The 23935-nt window shown below is 42.3% G+C and overlaps 1 protein-coding gene across 2 annotated transcripts in view; it reads left to right on the forward strand.

The window, feature by feature from the left end:
- Positions 1 to 18873: 18873 nt before the first annotated feature.
- The window catches only part of CHCHD3 (coiled-coil-helix-coiled-coil-helix domain containing 3), a 252354-nt gene continuing 247292 nt past the window's right edge, over positions 18874 to 23935 (forward strand). The window contains exon 1 of one of the 2 annotated variants that reach the window (XM_084896604.1): positions 18874 to 19131. In XM_084896604.1, coding sequence (XP_084752730.1) covers positions 19051 to 19131 — 81 coding nt within the window. In that variant the 5' untranslated portion in view covers positions 18874 to 19050. The remainder of the gene's footprint in view (positions 19132 to 23935) is intronic. The other variant, XM_084896605.1, reaches the window with a different exon arrangement.

Consider the following 23935-nt stretch of genomic DNA (forward strand, 5'->3'; position numbering starts at 1 on the left):
CAAATATCTTGGGAAGAGAGTTCAGCCAGTGCAAGTTGAGGGATGGTGAGGAGGTGAGCATGGCTGCATCTGGTGAGCAAGGGATGGATGAGCAGGTGCAGGAAGACTGGGTGGGGTGCAGACTGTGTCAGTTCCTGTGAGACCCTGGAAGAATGGCTGCCTATCAACCCTGTAAGATGGAGGGCTCTGAGAGGGTTGAGAGTAGAGGATGATAATTCTCTAACTTTGGAGCAAATGAGAGCAGCCCTAACACCTCCACAACCCCACGGAGCTTGAACAGGCAGGGAGCATTGGCAGCACTGGAGCCACAGTTCACTGCTGAGTTTGGAGGGAACCTGGCAGCTGTGCAGGGAGTGGGCTGAAGCATGAAGCCTGGAGGGATAAAAATAAGCTTCCTTTTTCCTAGAGCTTAATTGAAATATTAGAGGCCTGGTGCACGAATTCGTGTACAGGTGGGGTCCCTCTGCCTGGCTGGTGATCAGGGTCAATCAGGTTGTCTTACAGGGACCACAGAAAGTTGGTGGGCCAGGAGAGGTTGGATGTGGGAGTGCACTGACCACCAGGGGGCAACTCCTGTATAGAGAGTCTGCCCCCTGGTGGTCAGTGCACAAAATAGCAACCAACTAGTCATTCAGTACTTTGGTTGCTCTATTGCTTAGGCTTTTATATATATATATTGTAGATAATTAACACATAACACTGGGTAACTTTAAGGTATGCAACATGTTAATTTTATATATTACAAAATGATTACCACTATAGTTACTTTAATGCCTCTATCATGCCACATAATAACTTTTTTTTTTTTTGTGGTGAGAACATTTAAGACCTACTCTCTTAGCAACTTTCAAGTATATAATCCAGTGTGATTATTTATAATCATGCTGTACCATAGATCTCCAGACCTCATTCATCTTATAGCTTGAGGTTTGCACCCTTTGACCAACATCTCCCCATTTACACCCTGGGCTCTGGTAACCATCACTTTACACTTTGTTTAAAAGAAGCCTTTTAAATTTTATTTTATTTTATAATTTAATTGATTTCAGAGAGTAATGGAGAGGAAGAGAAAGATAGAAATATCAATGATGGGAGAGTTCATTGATCAGCTGCCACCTGCACGCCCCACTCTGGAGATCGAGCAACCCAGGCATGTGCCCCGACCAGGAATTTAATCTGTGACCTCCTGGTTCATAGGTTGACGCTCTACCACTGAGCCACGCTGGCCGGGTAGAAGCCTTTTTAACTAGCAATACTCCAGGGGAGAAGCAAGGCAGGCTGAAAGTAAGATGGTGATTAGATGAAGAGGAAAATCTAAACCAACATGTTTTAAGGCAACTGAATGCAAAAGACTTTATGACCAGTTGTATTTAGAGCGAGGTGAGGAGGATGGCCACCAGGTTTCAGGCATGGGCAGCTGGATGGATGGCAGCATCCGTCTCTGAGAGAAAACATCCGCAGTTCAGGCTCCAGTAGGAGACCTGTTCAGGTTCAGATCTCTTGAATATGAGGCCCTTGAGAGGGACATGTTTGGTAGGTACCATGGTGGACATTATCATGCTTGTCGGGCCTGTGGAAGCCTGCATGTCACAGCCCATGGCTGCTGGGAACGACATATGGTTTGTTCTGACACATGCATTGGGAATGAACATGCTGTGTGCCACTTCTGGGCTGAAGCACTTTTCTCTTGTGCAGACCCTGAAATTCTAACCGCTAGCAGGGTCACCTAAGACCATCGGAAAACACAGATATTTACATTATGATTCATAACAGTAGCAAAATTACAGTTATGCAGTAGCAACAAAAATAATTGTATGGGGAATCACCACAACATGAGGAATTGTATTAAAGGATCGTGGCATTAGAAAAGTTGAGAACCACTGATTTAGACCAACTGCTTGCTTTTGTGGACCTGATACTAGTGTGTGTAGGGAAGGTGAGTTAACAAAACATTCTTTTCACCACATGCTATGATGTGCCATGTAAATGATGGTGTGTCATACTTAATTGACGTTTTTTTCTCTTAGCAGTATATAATATAATAATATGTTTTACAATTGATGACATCTTAAATTTGATGAAATATGGGTATAGATCATAATAGTCACAATAATATAAAAAATGACTACTGATTTAACTAAAAGGTTGATATACTATGATAATATGCTATGGGAGAGTAAAAGCAGAGGTGGTATAAATAAGCTAAATTATCCTCTATCATTGTAGAGGGTCAATAAATAATGTTTAAAATGTAAATAGCAGGATATGCATATTATTTAAAACATTCAGGTAATTATTAAGGGCATTAAAATAATCCAGAATGATTGACTCTCTGTGTCTGGGGTGGAAAAGGGTTGGGCAACGGACTACTATTGACCAGTTGAAACCTTTTTATACCTTTTTACTTTTAACCATGTACTATATTACTTTGATTGAAATGTAAACCAATTTTTAAAGAAACTACTGTGTGTATTAGGGTTATGTTCCCTAAAAGCAGAGGCTGAAACAGGGATACAGGTACCTAGGACTTACTGCGCTCTTCAGGAAAACATTGTAAGGAGGAGAGAATAGCAGGTTGAGGAAGAAAAACAGCTGAACAAAGACATGGCCTCAGCTAAAGTCTAGCCTTGGCCAATCCATGGAGAGCTCTGGGTGGTAAATTGTTCTTTGGAGTTGGCCCACCTGGAGCAGGACTGCATCAGCTAGCCAGTGGCTGACCCTTGGAAAGGACCATTGTCAACCAAGAGCATACGTCATCAGCCTAGCACTATAGCATGGTGCTGAAAATCTCAAGAATAAATGTATCGTCTGTCATAATCAGGCCTCTTTGAATTGCAAGTGACAGAAAGCCACAGCCAATTAACCTAGAAGGAAACAAGGCAGGGAGGAGGTTTTATTGACTCATTAGTAATCAGACTTGGCTGCATGCAGGGCTCATGCAATGCACCAAGGCTCCATGCATCTCTCTCTCTCAGATATGCTCACTTGTTACGACATAATGATGACATCCCGCAGCCCAAGAATCCTGTCCCGCTGGCCTAGCAATCCCAGAGGAGAGAGAAGGTTGCCTGTAGCTCTGGCAGACAAGTAACAGGGAGGGTGCTCATGGGCTCCCTTCTTCTTTGGTCACATGCCTCTCCTTGAACTCTGGGTCTGGGTGGGGAGAGGAAAGGGGCAGAGAGTACTCTGATTGTGGTGAAGGGTGGAAGCAACTCAATCCCAGCCCATGTAAAGGGTTTTCTGTGGAAAGAGGGATGCTACCCCCTGAAGGAAAAAGGGAGGCAAAAAACCAAAGCAGTCCACAGCCACCCATTTTCCTGATTCTTCTCATTTGCCTGTGACCAGAGCCCTGACCAGAGGGGAGGAGATTTCATCCTTTTCTTCACTTTATTTGCTCTAGGAGTAATACACCTTTAACTGACATCTTTAAGAAGCCCAGGGACTGAACGGAAGCAATATTTGGGACTCCACTCAGTTAATCTCAGTGCTCTTTTTGTGCCAAGGAAATCAAGGGAGATTTTAGAGCAGTGGGATTGTGGAAACTCAAACTTTAAGTAAAAATTTTAGCCAGTGGTAAGATAGTAAGTTCTGCAGCTCAGAGGTCTTGAGTCAAGGTGTGATGATGACCTTCCCAGTCTTCAAGGTGTGAGCTCTGCCAACCTAGTTATTCCCCTGAGCTCACGGACCCCAGGGGACAATGAAAGGTCCTATTGGGAGACTTTTAGCTATTAAGTTTAACTAAGCAGGTCTTGTTCCTTTTCTTTCCTTTAGCATTAAAACTACACTTTAGCCGAAACCAGTTTGGCTCAGTGGATAGAGCGTCGGTCTGCGGACTGGAAGGTCCCAGGTTCAATTCCGGTCAAGGGCATGTACATTGGTTGCGGGCACATTCCCGGTGGGGGGTGTGCAGGAGGCAGCTGGTCGATGTTTCTCTCTCATTGATGTTTCTCTCTTATCGATGTTTCTAGCTCTCTATCCCTTTCCATTCCTCTCTGTAAAAATCAATAATATGCTTTAATGCAATAGAGGGTGACATTTCAGAAAAACAAACACATAATTCACTTCTTCCACAATGCAGTGTATTTTCTCCCACTCACAGGAGTATTTCTCAGCTCAGAATCCCTAAGCTGCTTTTAGCAAAGGAACACTCTCCCTTGCATTGAAATTAGATTCTGATTTAAACACCAACTGGTCTAAAATCTTGCACCTCCAAACCTATCTCTATCTCAAATCTGGACCTTGTGGGGTCAGGGCAAAAAGTAAAAATTGGATCTTAATAGAGTCATTCTGTGCACTGGGGAAATAGTCAATATCGCAAAGCAAAATGACAGGGTGACAGTTTCTAACCCAGAGAGGCAGGAGGCCACCAGGGGAATTTTAATCATTGGAACAGCAGGGTGGGCCTCAGATCAACTCATCAGAATCACCCAAGGAGCTTTTAAAAAATTGTAGAAGCCTGGAACCCCACCCCAAACCTTTTGTGAATCACAATTTCTGGGGACAGGACCAGGAAATTACACATTTAAGAAGTACTCAGTTGGCCCTGCAGACGTGGCTCAGTGGTTGAGTGTTGACCTATGAGGGGCATCAGGGCTCAATTCCTGGTCAGGCACATGCCTGGAGCGCAGGCCAATCCCCACTGGGGGACATGCAGGAGGCAGCCAAATGATAATTCTCTCTCATCGTTGATTTTTCTATCTCTCTCTCCGTCTCCTTTCCTCTCTAAAATCAATAAAAATATATATATTTTAAAAAGTGCCCAGGTGATCCTCTGTATATTAATGCTTACACTGTCACCCAAATAGCCAGCCACTAGAGGTAGAAATCTGTCTTTGGCAACTAACAGGACCTGGCACGTGTAGGCACTTAAATTTTAAGGCTACTCTGAGAGCTCAACCTTTCTAAAAATAGATAAGGAAATTAGCAATGCACCGGCAATGTTATTCTCCCTAGATCACTCTGTAGAACGAGGGCAAGAAATGCTTAGCAGGAGATTAGTATTTTTAAAGAGAATGTACTATTTGATCAAGAAACCCTACCTTGAGTTTCAAAGGAGAAAAGAAATGAAAGGATCGGGGAGATCTGAACACGGGGTTTCTTTGAAGGTATATTTAAAGTATCACTTGAGTATTCAAACTTTCTGCCAGCCAGCATCACAGGCCTTTGCATGTGACCATGTTTAAAGCTATTGCGAATAGCTCCATCTCAGAGTGGTGCCAAAATCAGGAACTTTCACAATGAAAATGCTACCTGCTCACTGGGGTTACCCCATCAAGTTCCCCAGGGCTGAGCTCCCAGCTATCAGGCCACAGGCCAGAGACAGGGAGAGACAGGGAGGGCAGTTCCCTCCCTTCCCTACGCTGGCTGTTCTAGAGAAAAGTGTATTTTTATTGCATTTTGTGGGGTTTTATAATTTCTAACTCAGCCTCAGCATGCTTTTGCAGTCCGAATTGTCTTCGGGTAAATTCCAGCTAGCACGAAAAGAGCTTCTGGCCAACTTTTAACTTCTGATTCCATTAGTTCTGTCCGATGTTGGGAATTTGGCTTTTGCACATGGAACAGGTTTCACTCTTGGTCCTCATGACATGACCTGTATATGGAGTGGGCTCAGTTCATTTTATGAGAAAATCTTGTGGCGTAAGAGGGAGCTCAGTGTGTGTTCATGGGAATAAATAAACAAGCAACAAAGGAACTTGCCTTTATATTTAGCAAATGAAGTTTATGACTATGATGTGTTATCCTCTGGTGCCATATTTTGTCCACTAGTTTAACAGTATCCACAAGTTCAAACTCCATTCTACTCCAGGTGACCAGTGACTCCTAACCCTGGCCAGCTGTCTCCCGAAATCAAGCCCAGGGTCACCAGAGAAGCCTCATGGGTAACTATCAATAACTCCATGGAAAATTGTCCCCATTTTTGGAGAAACAACTGAGGGTACATACTACTAAAGTTTTGTTCTCTAAAAAAGAAAAAACTTCTTCATCTTCAAATGAAAGAAATATCATTTGGACATTGCACTTTCTTAGAAACCTTAGGAGGCTGCCTAGTGCTGCTTAAATTTGATATTCGTCAGTAATCTCAGGGTCACCTGAGCTGAAAGTGTCCGCACCTGCCCAGCATGAGAAAAGGGAGTGACCTCCCTCACTGTCCCTCTCCCGACATCCAGATCTGGCCATGCAGGGAGGCATCCTTAGGAATCAAGGCTTGGGACTGGCCTGGAGGAGACTGACTCAGCGAGGGAGAGGTCCAGTAGCATGTCCAGGCTCCAGGATTCCACATCTGGAAGAGTAATGGTTCCAGTTACTACGGGGGTTGCAACAGTATTGCCCTATAACTTTAAGGCTTGAAGCAAGACAACATGCATTTTGCTCACACATCTGTGATTTGGGCGGGGTTCCGCAGTGGTGGTTCATCCCTGCGTCACTCAGCAGGAGAGGGGATAGTGTCTCTTTCACTCTCATGTCCGGTGGTGATACTAGCTGGCAGTGGGGGCCTGAGCTGAGACTATCAGCTGGAACACGTGGCCTCCCTCTGTGGCCTGGGCTTTCCCGCAGCTTGGTGGCTGGGTTCCGTGGGTTGGCATCCTGTGAAAGAGAGATTTAGGCAGAGGCTATGTTGCTTTTGATGACCTAGCCTCAGAAGTCACGTGGTGTCTCTTTGGCTACGTTCCATTCATTGAGGTTGTCACAAAGTCCCAACCGGGCTCAAGGAATGGAGAAAGAGACCCCACTTCTTTATAATGTGTGGCAATGCTCTGGAAAAGAGCTGGCAGGATGAAACATCAGAAATATTGCTGTGGCCATTTCTGGAAAATTCAGTCTGCCACAGTCATAATGTAAAATCAGGGTCATAACATAAAATCAGGGTTGACACACCTTCTCTCCTGGTCTGAGGGGCTTCAGTGCCTGGAGCCCACTTCAGCCTGGATGTGGGGGTGTGTGGCAGAGGTGAGAACTGGGTATCAGCACCTCATCCTTGTTCCTAAGACAGGAATAGGCAGAGCAAAAGAAATGAAAGGAAAGAGGGGGTAGTTGACAAGAATGCTTCCTTCTACTGTTTACAGCAACATTAACCATTTAACATTCCCATAGGAGAAGGTGGCATTTCTCTCAGGGGTTTTGCTTATAATCCAGTCACTCTCTCAGTGCACACAGGCAGCAGCCTCATGCAGATGTCACCGATACGCGATTGATAAGGTTCATCACAGCTCGAGATTGGTTATATATCCCTAATGTGTTTAGGTAAGACACATCTCTACTTCCCAGCAGACAAAGAGAGGCGAACACAATGATCCATGAAAGAAAGAAACAGACACGCTGTCCAAGTGAAATGAGCCTTTATATGTCACCCGCCTCACCGTGTGTTTTCGTAGCTGTACCTGCAGACTTCCAGATCGCTTCCTGAGGTTTACTGATGGTTTCTTTCAGGGATCATTAAAAGTGATTTGTGGCCTGCAAGGCTTGCATTCTCCATGCTCAGGATTCAGTTTACAGCATGTAGCTTGGGAAGTGGAGTCTGGAGGGCTTCTCCTCCATCCCGGGAACCTTCCCCTCCAGGAAGTCACAGGGCTTCCACAGCCCATTGGTGGTTGATGATGCAGGGCTTGAGGAAATGGTTCTCCGGACTCGGGTGAAGGTGAGAAGCGCACCTTGGGAGCACAGGGCTTCGAGCAGCTCACATTTGGGGCTCTAGAGAAGGGAACAAATGAGAGAACTGACTCAGGTGATGAGGCTGCACAAGAAACCTTCTGCCTCTTTCCCCCCATTGTTTGCAGATGCTTGCTCCCCAGTGGCCCTCCTGGCCCCTTCTTTCTTCTTAGAAGACAGATCCATGTACAAGTGAACAGTACCTTTGGACTTGGCGGATGCGGACATGAAGTAAGTTACTGTGGATGAACCTATGCACATCAAGCATCAAGGTGCTCACTCTCTCCTGGACCAGGTCTTCATCCTGGGTTCATACATCAGCTTGCCCATCCTCAGAGAGGAGGCCCTCCCAGGACTCCTTTAAAGGCAGGGCCTAAAAGTCCTCCTGCCCAATTATTTTCTCTTTCTCCCCTCTCCCCACAATTTTTGTTGTTAATCCTCATCCAAAAATATTTTTTTCCATTAATTTTTAAAGAGAATGGAGGGAAAGAAGGACGGGAAAAGCGGGGGGGAAGAGAGATAGAGAGAGAGAGGAGGAGGAGAAGAAGAAGAAGAAGAAGAAGAAGAAGAAGAAGGAGAAGGAGAAGGAGAAGGAGAAGGAGAAGGAGAAGGAGAAGGAGAAGGAGAAGGAGAAGGAGAAGGAGAAGGAGAAGGAGAAGGAGAAGGAGAAGGAGAAGGAGAAGGAGAAGGAGAAGGAGAAGGAGAAGGAGGAGAAGGAGAAGGAGAAGGAGAAGAGGGAGAAGGAGAAGGAGAAGGAGAAGGAGAAGGAGAAGGAGAAGGAGAAGAAGAAGGGAGAAAGAGAGATATGAGAGATACGGTATGTCTATTATTACCCTCCCCCCACCCCCCAATGCACACATCCCTACTGGGGATCGAACTCCCAATCAGGGTATGTGCCCTTGACCAGGAATTGAACCTTAGATCTTTCACTGCATGGGGTGACCCTCTAACTAATGAGGGAACTGACTCAGTGAGCTACACTGGCCAGGGCTCACCCCACAATTTTAATCAGCAAACATGCTTTGCACAGCACTTGCTTAACCCAGGGAGTGGCACTGGTCCTCATGTTTGTGTGTCCAAGACTTTATACTGGTTAACAGGAGTCATTCTCATTGCCCTGTGTGGTTCAGTCTCTGGTCAGATCTCAGAGGAAGTCCAGGGATAAAAAGGTAAAGCAGATCCAATCTATACCAGTGTGATGGTCAGCTTTCTGTGTCAACTTGGCTAGGCTATAGTGTCCAGCTACTCAAAAACACACCAACCGAGGTGTCCTTGTGCAGGCATCTTGCAGAGGTGGCTAACATCTAAATCTCCTTGATCATGTGGGCGGGCCTCACCCAATCCATTGAAAGGCCGTAACTGTAAAACCAAGGTTTTCCTGAAGACGAAGAATTTCTGCCTGAAGATTATAGCATCAGCTTCTGCCCCAGAGTTTCCAGCTTGACAACGTGTCCTGCAGATTTCAGACTCACCAGTCCCCAGGTAAGCCACTCCCTAGAAATATCTGTACTATTTCTGTTTCCCTGGAAAACCCTGACTGATACAAGGGGCATCTACTGAAAGACAATAAATAAAATGAAGTCTCTTCATAGTCCAGAGAAACATTTCTTGAATTTCCCATCTCCATGTCCTTCTATTCTCTAGTCCCTAGTATCCTCATGGTCTGCAGCTAACCCCAGTACCCTCTCATTCACATCAGTACTACCTATGTATGGATATATAAAAAATAGTTTGAAAAAAAATATATATATATCATATATATACATGACATAACTCACTCCTGCTATCTGTGAGGCTCTCCTCTTCTCTTTCCAACTCCGCCTCTCCCTCTGCTGCTGGTCTCCCTTGGAGTCAACTGGGCCCTTCCAGCACAGAGCACCCATTCTCAGGCCTCTGCCTCCACTGGGTGACCCTCTCCGGCCAGGGGTGGAGATGAAGAAAAAGAAAAAGGGGGACCGCTGAGTGAAAAGCCAAGCATGTTTCCTATTGGATAAGAACAAGGAAAAAAGGACATGTAAACATATGTTTTTAGTCTTTTCTTTTTTCTATTAAGCTTTTCCAAACTACTTTATTTTTTTTAATCCTCATACATTTTTTTCCCATCGATTTTTTAGAGACAGTGGAAAGGAGAGAGAGAGAGACAGAAAGAAACACCCATGTGAGAGAGACATGTTGATTAATTACCTGCCACATGCCCCTGACTAGGGCTGGGAGCCTGCAACTGAGGTATGTGCCCTTGACTGGAATCGAACCCAGGACCCTTCAGTCCACAGGCCAACACTCTATCCACTGAGCCAAACTGGCTAGGGCAAACTACTTTTTAATATAAGTAATTAAACATTTTCCTGAAATATGTAATAACAATTTATAAGGCTATTTTATTGGATCAAATAGGTAGGTATTATTACCTTTTAGAGATTTAAAAACGCAAGGACTAGAGAAACTAACCATTGTACCAAGGCTTCACCTGAGGTCCCACGTTACTAATACAAAGTTGAGGCCAGTACCTAAGATTTCTGCCTCCATGGCATTCCGCCAGCTCTTGATGAAAGAGAATTACTCGATTTACACTATTAATCATTTAAAGAACACACATCCAAATCTAGGGATTCCAGATGGGCTGAATGAGACACAATCCCCACCTGCAGGGTCCAGGAAGGAGAGAGGGTGCTATTCCAGAGGTGCAACCCCTCTGGCTTCTCACCTCCATCAGGAGAGAGGCAGTCGTGCAGGGGTCTTCCGTGGGTGTGGTCTCCCGCCTACCTCTTCGCCTTCCTCATGGGGCATGGTTGGCACAGCTTGCCCAGATGTTGACTTTGAGCTCTGCAATGCAGGTCAGGAAGCAGGGGTAAGGGGTGGTAACATTCCTACGGGAGCATGCACAGGTGATACTGTGGTCAAGAGCATTGCTCTGTGGGTCCCCAGGGATGAGGAACCAACCTGGGAAGGCAAAAGTCCTTTTCCTCTATAGAAGAGTAACCTCAGGGCAGCTGGGGGAGGAAGACTTCAGAACTCCCTGGAACAACATGGTCTCACCCCACCTGAACTATCGCTGGTCCTTTAATGACTATCATTAAAATGGTCATTGGGCCAAAACCGGTTTGGCTCAGTGGAGAGAGCATTAGCCTGCGGACTGAAAGGTCCCAGGTTCGATTCCGGTCAAGGGCATGTACCTTAGTTGCGGGCACATCCCCAGTAGGGGTTGTGCAAGAGGCAGCTGATGGATGATTCTCTCTCATCAATGTTTCTAACTCTCTATCCCTCTCTCTTCCTCTCTGTAAAAAAAAAAAAAAATGGTCATTGGAAGCAGAAAAGATGATTTTAAAGAGAAATGAGGAGAAGGGGATAAAAAAAAAAGAACTATATAAGAAGATAATGGTTGGAAGAAAAACTTTAAAAAGACTCAAATTAGACAGCAGCAATTATAAAAATTGGAGAACAAATTTGAAAATTAGCAATTAAAAAGAAATATAAAATGATTTAAAGTAAAAAATCATAATAGAATAAAAGGAAATCGCAATTAATGTTAAAGTAAATTATAATTAAACTTACACTTTTTGAAGATCTCATGAATTATAATTACTTACACTTTATAAAGATTATAATTAGAGATAAATAGTATTAACTTAAAACTACAGTTAAAATAATATTTTAGAAATGATGAGCATACCAATAGAAAAATGGGCAAAGAACATGAATTCACATTATGACAAATCCAAATAATAATTTGTATATGAAAAAATGTTCAATCTCTCAAGTAGTAAAATAAATGCAAGTTAAAACTATGCATGCCCAGCTGGTGTGGCTCAATGGTTGACTCTCGACCTGTGAACCAAGAGGTCACCGTTCATTTCCTGGTCAGAGCACATGCCTGGGTTGCAAGTTCGATCTCCAATAAGGGGTATGCAGGAGGCAGCTGATCAATGATTCTCATTACTGATGTTTCAATCTCTCTGAAATCAATACAAATATTTTTTAAAAAAAATCCACACAACTATGCACTATTGATTTTTACTTACCAAGTTGGTAACAGTTTGAATAATAATGATATTCAGTATAGTCAGAGTACAGGAAACAACCTACAGATGTTTCATATTCTACAGGTGGAACTGTAAGGTTTTTTTTTTGTTTTGTTTTGTTTTTTTTGCATATAGGGGTTAGTAAGACACACGAGACTCTTGAAAATAAGCATACTTTTTTCTTATTTTAAAAAATTGTTGTAAAATACATATAGCATAAACTTTAACATCACAATCCTTTTTTATTTTTAAAACATATATATTAAAATATATTATTGATTTCAGAGAGGAAGGAAGAAGGAGAGAGAGAGAAACATTGATGAGAGAGACATCAATCAGCTGCCTCCTGCACACCTCCCACTGGGGATGTGCCTGCAACCAAGGTACATGCCCTTGCCTGGAATCGAACCTGGGACCCTTCAGTCTGCAGGCCAACACTCTATCCACTGAGCCAAACTGGTTAGGGCTTCCTTTGCATCTTTGCCTAATAATCACATTTGCCACAGTTCTGGCAGTCATTGGGCATCAGAGTTCAGGTCTGTAGAGCTCATAAGGGAAGTTTCTTGTGAGAGAGCAGCATCAGGTGGTGGCAGAGCACTGACAGAATCACCAGAGATCTGGAATTTCCCCAGGCTCTGATGAAATGAAGCTGTGTGGTCTTAGGAAAGTCACTCAGCCTCCCTGTGTCAGCTTCATCTGTGAAATAAAGAGGGAGGTTAGAGGATTGTCACAGTCACTTCCACTTGAAAGTCCTGAGCTCCCTGAAAGCATTGCATTGTCTAGATTCTTGTTCCAGGCTGAGGATTGTGATCCACTGTGCTTTGGAACACGTGAGTAAGACAGTGCCACTGGAGTTGGGGTGCCCACAAAGTGTCCTCTGTGGCTGCCTCTCTGAGCTGGGACAAAAGTGGAACCAAGCAGGGCAGCCTACTCAGTGGGGGGGGGGGAGTTGTGTAGAATGTATATTTTCCCACACTATTAGCATCAGTAAACAGGCATTCCTATGCTTGTCCAACCTCGCAGTACAAGTGCTCCTGTAACCTTGATGCATTTTGAGCATTTGTTATTTGGAAGTAAAGAGGCTAACAGCTTTCATTTCAGAAATCTCTCAAGATCCATGACAGGTGGATATCGTGAAAGGATTAGGAAACTGTCCTGTGCTCTCAAGTAAAAATGGTTTGAAAATTCATCAAGGCCAGAGGAGCCATTCAGGAGAGATGACAGATAGAATGCACCTGTTTAAGGATCAGGGATGAGAAATGAGCCTTTTCTGACTTGGGTCTTGGTTGTCAGAGGTGATCTCTCCTCCTTCTCACAAATCCAACAGGAAGGAAATCAAAGGTTCTGGGACCCTTGTGAGATTCTAGAAGGATGAGACAGGGACGAGGCTGGGTTGGCCTCTTTCTCTCTCTCCAGAGACCTTTCCCCACTCACTGGCGTCCCTCCTTCCCTGCCCTAATACCAGCACTCAGTATTTCAGCCACAGTATTCTGATGAACGTAGAATAAGGAGAAAAGAAATGAGGTGTCAAGGAAAAAAACATCGAAAAGAAAAAACTGTAACAGAAGAATGTCCAGGAAATGGCAAAGGATGGCCTTTTAGGAATCTGCTATAAATTTGTTGAGACTTTAAATAACTTTAATAGCAGACGACTAAGAAATCTTGGTGCACTGCCAAGTTATAACTCATGTGTAAAATTTATTTTCAGCTGCATGGTGTTAAGTGATGCCTGCGAAGCAGAATGGTCACCAGAGCCCATCCTATGACACGATGTGGCACAGAATATACAATTTATTGTGAGCAAGAAATTAGTAGCAAGGGGTGCTAGTAAGCGGAAGTCAAACATGGAACCCTGACTCATGATTTTACTACATGCACAGGCAGCGCAATGAACAGTTTCACTCGAACAGTGATGAGATGCTAACGGGAGACTGTGAGTTGTGTGCCATTATTATATGGTATTTATGAATAATATATTCATTGCTGACTTGTTTCATGACCTTTGGGAATTTTTAATATCTTCAAGTATCTTGCCCAAAATTCTTGTATTCAAAATACACCCAATAAGCACATTTGCAATGCACACACACACACACACACACACACACAACACTACAGTTTTAGGGCCTCATTGTTTTTGTATGATTCTTAATTGGTGGGAAAGCTCTAAGGCTGATGTCCTGTTGCAGCTTGTCCAATGTCTTAGTCCATATTTGCAGAAAGTCTTTATATTGACTGTGTGCACTACATAAGGAGCACTTGCCAGTGATTTTAATTGGTTTGCTATAACTATGGCAACTATATGTCCTAGATTTTCTAAGATGATCCTGATTTCAAGGACTGATGCAATTGTCTCTATAAGCACATAAGTAATAGTCAGAGCATGTGCTCCAATTTTTAGCTCATGTAGCTTGATCATTATATCTATATTCTATTTCAGCTCAGGTCAGAGTGTTCCACTGTGCAGTTTAAACACTGCTGAAAAGAGCTGGGGTGAGGGCAAGCAACACATGGATTAGCTCTTCTAACTGGGGACCAGACCCAGGACTCTCCTCCCTGGTTCCTCCTCATGCAGGTCATGTTCTTGCTGTTGTCACTCCTCCTTCTCACACACCTTTTTCTACACTTCCAGCTGGTATATAAGGAACAGTCAGGTGATATGTGCAGAAAAGGGTAGAGGAGGGCTCATTAGGGTTTTGCAAAACAAACTTTTGTTTAAAGTTGGCATTGAGGCCCTGGCCAGGTAGCTCAGTTGGCTAGAGCATTGTCCTGATACACCAAGATTGCAGGTTCAATCCCTGGTCAGGGCACATATAAGAATCAGCCAATGAATGCATAAATAGGTGGAACAACAAACATTTATCTCTCTCTCTAATCAATAAAATAATAATAATAATAATAATAATAATAATAATAATAAACAGTTGGGATTGAAAAACCAGAGTATGTAGTGAAAATCTTCTTTCTACCTTGAGTCTTCTGGAATTGCTTGTTAGAGTGATTTAGAAATCTAGGTGGATTTCTTTCAGGGATGGGAAAATTGGAGATGATTGGCATTTTAACAGCAAAAACATTTGTTTATTTGTTTGTACTGTTAATTCCAATGGCTAACATGGTGGTAAAACATGAAATTACTCAGGGTGAAGGAGTGTGAAGGTCATATTGCTCAATGGCCAAACTAAGATTTGTGAAGAATCAAATTACTGCTCAGTTCTCTGCTCTGCGTCAAAGTAAACTGCTGATAATCATTCTTTTTACTTAGAGTGTTTGGAGACTGAAGAAAATATGCTGTATCATTGCTGTAGAGTCTACAGTGTAGACATTTGGGTAGGCCTTATGTGATTAGGAAGATTCCTAGATTCACCTGAACCTAGGAAACAGGGAACAGCTGAACCTCAGGAAGACAAGTTGCCTCGATAGAACTGGCATTATGAAAAGTACAGTTGGAAGGCCTTTCTCAGTTCTAGGCAATTCCGGAAGCTTCTGGAGCTGTGGGTCTTCACTCCAGTGCTCCTTGACTTGTAGGACTATGCTAATTCGTGAATGTCTGTTTTATTCTAGTCTTCTTTTCCACTGGATTATTTTTTAGCACCTCATACTTCTCACATTTTCTTTTCCTCAAAAAAAAAAAAAAAAAAAAAGCACCCTATTTTGGACTTTATTAAATGATAAATTAATTTCTATCATGTTTGGATATCTATATATTCCTTAACAGCTTTATTAATATGTAATTTGCATGTCAAAAAGTTCATTCATTTTAAGTGTGCAATTCAATGGGTGTTCAATATTTACAGTTATACAATTATCACCATAATCTAATTGTAGACCATTTTTTAATTTTTATTTATTTATTTATTTATTTTTAAAATATATTTTATTGATTTCTTACAGAGAGGAAGAGAGAGAGATAGAGAGCTAGAAACGTCGATGAGAGAGAAACATCGACCAGCTGCCTCTTGCACACCCCCTACCGGGGATGTACCCGCAACCGATGTACATGCCCTTGACCGGAATTGAACCTGGGACCCTTCAGTCCGCAGACCGACGCTCTACCACTGAGCCAAACCGGTTTCGGCTAGACCATTTTCTTTTATCCTCCAACCAAAAAAAAGAAAGTTTGTGCCAACTAGAGTAATTCCTCATTTCACCCTCTTCCTGCCCTTGGCAAGCCTAAACTACTTTCATTTTCTATAGATTGGCCTATTCTGAACATCTCTTTTAAATAAAATCAGGTAATATGTGGACTTTGGTGTCTGGCTTCTTTTTGTTTTGCACAATATCCTTGAGGCTCATCCATATTCTAGCATATGTCAGTACTTTGTTCTTTTTTATTGCTGAGTAATGTTCCATTATCTAGATATACTAGTTTGTGTATATAGTCATCAGCTAATGGATATTTGAATTGCTTTTATGCTATCATAAAGGAATTTATTGTAGTTCTATATTTTAATTTTGGCATGTTAATTTCTAGTATATAGAACTACAATAGATTCTTGTATGTTGATCTTGTATCCTGCACCTTGTTTTCATTAGTTTTAATAGTTTTTAAGTGGATTTCTTGGGATTTTTCTATTTTTAATGACACATCATCTGTAAATAGATATATTACTATATTTATTTTCTAATGGAAGTCTTTTATTCTTCTTACAATTTATGCTTCCACCTATCTTTAGTTTACTAAAATACCTTATGTTTCCGAGTCAGTATAATAGCTTCTCTGTTTCCTATTTTTTTGTATGTTCTGAATTTTCCAGTTTAACTAAAGATAAAGAAAAGGGAAAAATACCTAGAAATTCATATTGGCTCAAGTGTTACCTTATTTTTGTTTTTATTGTTGTTATTTTTGTTTGGGCAAAATTTGCATTCTAGCTCATAGCTCTCTGGAAATAAATGCTGCCTTTGCATTAGAGAATCATTGATAAACTGTGGTCAGAGAGAGTATAGGTTCTGGGTATTGCAAGATGCTTTCTTTAGGAGGGGCTGTAGGCATGCCTTATTTTGAAATTGATAAAACAATATTGTTATATTAGGCATTTTTTATAAGAAGATATATATATATTTAATTCAGAAGGGTTTTTTATTGGTTGTTGGTTGTAATAGATTATGAATTCTAAAGTAATTTTAAAAAATATGTATTTATTGATTTTTTTGAGAGAGAGGAGGGGAAAGGTGGAGAGAAATAGGAACATCAGTCAGTTTCCCTCTCCCCATCCCTACATGCATCCCAACTGGGGATCAAGCCTGATAATCAGACATATGCCCTGACCAGGACTCCAAATGGCGACCTGTGAGTGAACAGAAAGATGCTCACCCAACTGAGCCATACGAAGGCCTAAGGTATTTTTATTTATTTTATTTTTAATTGATGAATAATTGATATATAACATATTAGTTTCAAGTACACAACATCATGAATCCATACTTCTATATATTGTGAAATGATCACAAAAATAAATCTAGCTAACATCCGTCCCCATACATAGTTTCAATTTTTGTCTTGTGATGAGGACTTTCAAGATCACTATAGTTAAAAATACTGTATTGCATCTATAAAGTACTTTTAGATTACTTGATAAGACCCTTTACATGTTTCTGTGTCATAAAAAGTGAAGGCATCATACTATCATTCATGATTAGCCTTCATGAATATGTATTTGGTTGAATGAACACATTTAATATTATAAGGAAAATATATTTAAAATATATAAGTGGTTCCTTTGTGTCTGTATTCCCCAAGGAACTCTTTTCTTTGTAATTTATTATTTTGCTAAGAATTTCAGGGCACCTGTTTTATGTAGAACCTCCAAGAAGTGCTGTACTATTGGGGTAGTAAGTGTAAAGGGTTTTGTTTGTAGAAGGCAGGTCCCAAAAGAAACAAAAGACACCATTTCTGGGATTTTTTACTTCCCTGTAGAGTAGAACAAAGGTTAAAACATATTGTACAATGTGAGAACCCATACAAAGTAGCAGGTAGTCTCAAAACTTCAAAGGAGCATAATACAGTTTGTATACATGTATGTTGAAAATAACAAATGATGATGTGCAATAATGAATCCAACACCCTGCTACTGATTAGGAATACAGAGATGAAAAAAAAAAAAAAAAACAGTCTCTGTCCTACAGACTTCAGGAGTAATAAATCAGCGCATAATTGGAGATAAAAAATGTTACTGCTTTTTTTGTGTTATCTTTGGAATTAGAGGATTGTGCTGTGTTGTGGCTGACTGCTTTTTAATGTCGAAAGGTACTGAAGATAGCAATGTGGGCCACTTAGTAAACCTGATATGGCTCAGGGGAGACCTGCATGGTGGACTTCACAAACTCAAGGACTTCAAATAACCACATAAGATGGTCTGAAAGTAAATTTTCTTGACTAAAATCTAGTCACGATGGATAGTCCTGTCGTAGGCCAGTATCTCCCTTGACAAAGGTAAATCTTTACCTTAACTGAGCCTGTCTAATGTCTTTTTGCATCTAGGATAACATACCTTTGGGATGTTAGTGTAATCCCCCTCTTTTCCAGACCTCTAAGGGCACAATCTCCCTTCAGAGCAGGAGATCACAGAACCCCTCATTGTTACCTTGCTCCCTGATATCATCTCTATGTGCTGTAAATGCCGTTAGCTATCCTGATGCACTAATGAAAATAAGTATTTATTTCTTCATCTGACTCATTATCTAGACCCAGAGATTTCCTCTCTTTGCTTTCTCCCACCTCCCTAATCTGCCACTAATGAATTCCATGTACCCTCCTTACACCTCCTTCTTTGATTATAATGTATAAAATAAACTGCAAAAATGTCATTCTCATGTGCATTTCCTCAATCTGTTGAGATTTTGCTTCTCAGCGACTGTCGTCAGTTTGGCTCAAATAAAAATTCCCCCAGGTTTGGATGTTTCTTATGTTGACGATAGTTACTAGAAGAAAAATGAACTTCATGGGAAGTTGTTGCCCCGTTAGAAGCCTTTGGGGCAGCGAAGACCACAACTCCCAGAATGCCACACTCTCCAGATTAGGGCGAGTTGTCCCAGCAATCCCTGGCGCCAAATGGAGACTACAATTCCCACTGTACCTAGGGGCTCCGGAAACCTTGTCAAACACCACCTGTTGCCATAGTATCCGGGTCTGGAACAACCAATCCGGGTGTCCCTTCCGAGTAGAGGCGGGCCTTTTGTATCTCCCACCAACCGGAGGCCTTTCGCTGTGGAACGTGACCGGAAGAGGCGGGAGCTGAGGACCGGCGCCTTCTCCTTGCTCTTGGGGGTCGTGGCCTTGCTCCCGGCGTGCAAGGCAAGCGCCCGGGTACGTCCACGCGCGTGTGTGCGCGTGGGGCCGCAAGTGCTCGGGGGTCCGCGCTGGGACTCTGCAGGGACCGGAGACGCCATGGGCGGGGCCTCCAGCACGCGCCGGGTCACCTTCGAGGCGGACGAGAATGAGAACATCACTGTGGTGAAGGGCATCCGGGTGAGTGACAGTGGGCGGGCGGAGGGCCAGTGCTGGGACTTGGACCCCACACCTCCGACCTTCCCGCGCGACCAGCTCAGCCTAGTTTCCCGCGTCCTGGCCCCCCAGGGTTGTCCGATCCGAAGCTGAGTTTTCTGCAAAGAAGCTGGAAGTTACAAGACTTGGGACCTTCATGCAGAGCTGTGATCTGGTGTGCCCAGTGCTGAGCACTTGCTGGGTGGGTGGGTGGGGAGAGCCAGATTGATTTAGATCCTCCGAGGTTTACAGTAAGTAGAGTGTTGGCTGCATTGCTCACTCCTTGCGGGACTTAATTCGAAACCCCTGCCTCACTATACCCACCTGTGCAATGAGGCTTGCCTTATTTCTCCTGGGTTCAGGACCCCATACCTTGCTTTTGCACTGCCCAGATTCCCTCTCTTGGGACGGAGTGGCATTTTAAGGAACGCGTATTTGTTCTGTCGTTTAGCACTCTTTATCTCAGACAACCCATTTCCCCAACACGTACACACCCACACACTCATCCATCAAAGACTTTTTTTGGCCTCCGGTGACTTCTGGCTTCTCCCTCCTTCGATTTCACTTGACAGCTCGTCTTTCCAGGGCACCTCCTCTGTGGCCTGTCACGCCTTAGTTCTCTGGACGAGACCCAGTTGGTTGAGGACCGGTGCCTGCCAGCCTGAGAGGGCTTGGGATAGGATTGCAGTTTGTCAGACCACTGGGAGGAACGCGGTCAGTTTCCTCCCAGACATTGTAGATGTCAGTTTCCCGCAGCCATGTGCTTGGTACATAAGCTGAAAACTTGATTTTTTTCTCCAGGGTGTCAGTATCCCAGCACTAACTTCTCCCCTGCACCTGAACTTGGAGCCTCACGTTTTTGGAAGTCTGCCTGACTCTAGTAAATGAAGCACTTTGACGTCAGAGAGTTTTATAGTAGTTTTTACTTTTCTTCCTCTGTTATTACACACTCAGCATAAGTGAACTATATGTGTTAATTACTTTTAGTGTTTGTTATGAGGAAATAAAACTTATTGAGTACTTGAAAGTGTTTAAAAACTTTTTACTCTGAAACTGTTACCTTGAGAAGAATTTATTAAAGTCTTCTTTACAGAAACTCAGACTGTGGAACTCAATCTTTGGTCTGTGACCAGCATTTCTTTATAGCATATTAATTAATGGCATAACCACATTTTTAAAATAAGATGTCGGAGGCTGCATTCTTTGAGCTTTTGTGGTTTAGTTGGTACCCTTTGGAGTAAAATAACAATTACTGTAAACTCTGAGTTTTATGCAGAGATTTGTTTAATTCTTCCTTTAGGCGTTGAGAGTTCTAAACCAAGGGTGGAAAAGACATAAAAGCAAGGAAAAGCAAAGTAAGTTTTGGGTGAGAAGACGTTGTATAAATCCATGTTCACATACTCTAGTATAGACACGGTTATGGCAACAAACAAAATCAAAAGAGAATTTGGCCACAGCAGAGATTCATGTCAAATAAGTAGGGATAAAGTTAAATAAGTAGGGATAGGCATTAGATCAAAATGGGAAGATTGACTAAAAAAGCCTTTTATTTTTAAACTGTTTTTTTTTTTTTTTTTTTTTTTTTAACTCAAAAGAAGCTAATTCCTTTGGGCATTCAACTTAATGGAGGTGCCTTTTTATTTTTTCTTTCTTACAGCGTACGTGTTATCTATTGTTCTGCTTTAAGCACACACCATGCGTATTTGACCTCTGTGCTTTCTTTTTCTTCAGTATATACCCTTCACCTGGAATGCGCTGTCAGTGTTCTCCCTGTTGCTTCCAATCCTTTTTTTCAAGGATGATTTGCAATCTCTCTGACCTTCAGCTTTTCCATCTGCAAAATGATGGGGTTTGAGGACCGCACTAAGCTCTCTCATCTTTTCCAGTTTTGAAATCCTGTGAGTTTAGTGGCACCATAAATTTCTTGTGGCCGTACTCAGCCCGTTGCAGTTTCCTCTAAAAATAGCATGCTGTTGAATTATTGAGTCCTAATGGGCCACTGCGATTTTTTTTCGAGGTCTTGGTCAAAAGAACCCCAACTTGGAATTAAATATACCACAGTTTAAATCTCACATTAGGTGTTCACCCACCTACAGCCTTGGACAAGTCTCATATTTGTTCATATTTCATTGTCCTGAACCAGCACTGCTCGATTATGCTAAGAAGATGAGGTAAGGTATTGAGAGCACATGGCACGTCGTGGATTTTTAATGAGAGGCAGCTGTTACATAGGGCTCCTTCCACACCTCATATTCTAAGATTCTTCGGCAGTTCTGTGTGGTTTTGTGGAAAGAGCATGGGCTTCAGAACCAGGCAGACCTCGGTTTGGTTCTAGCTCTGCCTCTCACTTGGCTATGTGGCCCTGGCCAGGCCACTTTTGATGTGTTCCCCTGTTCAGTATTTCCGGATAATGTAGCCCACTTGTGATACTTAGGTATCCATCACTGCTTGTGAGAATTTGACATAATGTATGTAAGCATCTAGCACAGTACTTTGAGAGCTTTAGAATTATACGAATAGTAACTGTAGCGAGAGCTGATCAGAGGGTAGATAAGGAAACTTCTATGAACTTAAAATAATAGGTAGAAGTAAGAATATATTGTGCTCCCACAGGCATACCTGAAGAGGTGTGGTCTGGGAAATGGGAGTCCGAGGTCTGCAACTGATTGCCAGTGTGATGGTTGTCCAGGTGTTTTTAGATGTGCTCAGCTAGTTATTTTATACTTAGCTTGAAATAGTCATTTCTTCTCCTGGAGGAATGGGGAAGGATAAGGAACGACGGCAGTTTCATAAGTGTGCCACTGTTTTTAGGTAATGGAAATGTGGTGCTGATGAGGCCCAAATTTCACTGTTGAATTGAAGATAGGTTAGTTCCACTTGGCTGAAGAAAACTTTCCAAATTTGCCCAATTGTCAAACATTTATGTCCAACACTCATAAGAAATGAGAGTGTACCAACAGGTCAACAGACTTGGTCATGGCAGGAAAACCAACTCTGTGTTCCACTGATACGGATACTAATTTCATCTTCATTTATCGTAATATACAATATAGTAAGTAACAGGAGGCTTTGGGTAATAGGCTGTGCTTAGTTATTTTAAAATATGTTTTTATTGATTTTATTTTTTTTCCTTAGGAAGGTAGTGGGGAGGGAGAGACAGAAAGATCAATGTGAGAGAAAAAACATCTATCTGTTGCCTACTGTATGCGCCCCGACCAACCTGGGATCGAACCTGCAATCTGGGCATGTGCCCTGATTAGGAATCAAACTGGAGACCTTTTGGTGTACAGGATGCTGCTCAACCATCTGAACCACACTGGCCAGGGCTAGGCTGCATTTATTAATAGATAATGTTTCCTAGAGTTTTCTTGCTTCAAGAGCTAGCAATTCAAACACCTACTTATAATTTTAGGTTTAAAGTTTCTTCTCACCTATCAGGTGTTATTTTCATGGTATTTATGAGGTCTTGTTTTTTTCTTCCTTTATCCTAATTGATAGCTTTCCCCACAGTTCCATAGAATAACCTGTATTCTTACACCTGATTCTAACTTTGAATCTGAAATAACTTAGAGGTTGGATGAAAGGCCACCTCCTGCCTTACCCCCCTCTCCAAGTCTAAAATAAATTTCTTGTGATAAGAAAGACCAAGCATTTTTATTATATTGCATGTGTTTAATAGGATTTTTCTGAGCACCTGCTGGGCCTGCTTGGCAAGTGTGCCTCTACTCAGGCTTTCACAGGTTTATCTGAAACATCAGAGCTGCGAGCGAACCCTTCCAGAGCAAATGTCAACTTCAATGCATATCACTTTCAAACTAATATTTATCGTGCTTTCCAGGCATAAGCTAATCTTTGCACCTGGCCTTGAAGTTGCAAGCTGAGATTCACAGGAGCCGGTACTCTGCCTGCTCACATGGGATGTAACTAGTGCTTTGGGAAGCACTGGCCGTGGAGAGCCTCTAAGAAGGAGGTTATTTCACATGGGATGTTGTTGAGGCTCCCGGAGAGAGTACATTCATAGAGGCTGCAAATCCAGTCAGTCATGGGGAGTGGTAAGGGGTGTTGTCCCGGTAACCAGTTAACTGGTGGATGGTTGGTTCCTTTCCATGAGTCTCTTGGGCATTGTACCATGCTCAGCTTTCTGGATTTTATACAGACTGTAGAAGTTCATAGTTCCCACTAATAACAAATACAAAGAAATACAACTTACAAATTACACATCTAAGCTAAAAATTACAAACTACAAACATAAGCTGAAAATTACATTATATAAATGACATTTCCCCGCCCCCCCATGCCCATAAGTAAGTATTTGGGAGTAATTTCTCACAAAAAATAATGGCAGTTTTTGGAGCCTATATCTTAAAATGGTAATTGTAAAGAAAACCAATACTCTCACAGAAAATGACCTATGCTGCATGGAAGGAAGACCAAATGAGAAAACGGGTCTTAGTCCTTTAACCAATTTGATAAGACATCTGGAAGATGAGAAAAACTGCTGTAGAGGTGAGGGCTTGAATGGTTCTGCCTCATGTGGTTCTGACCCTCCATCTTAGAGAATGGCAACTTAAAAGTCTCTTTCTCCTTTTACTCTGTTCCTTGGAAGTACAAATACTTTATTTTTATTTATCCCATCCAGTCTCCTGTTGCTGAGAAATACTGGATTCTGGGTTGGTGGGTGGTGTATTTGTGCTAATTTTTGATAAGAACAGCCAAGGTGGGTGGGGAGAGATGAGACGGAGACTGTGGAGGATATACATATTTTCCTCTTCTCTGGAGCACATGGATG

This window comes from Pipistrellus hanaki (assembly GCF_964339955.1).
Source record: "Pipistrellus hanaki genome assembly, chromosome: 10".
NCBI classification, from domain to species: domain Eukaryota; kingdom Metazoa; phylum Chordata; class Mammalia; order Chiroptera; family Vespertilionidae; genus Pipistrellus; species Pipistrellus hanaki.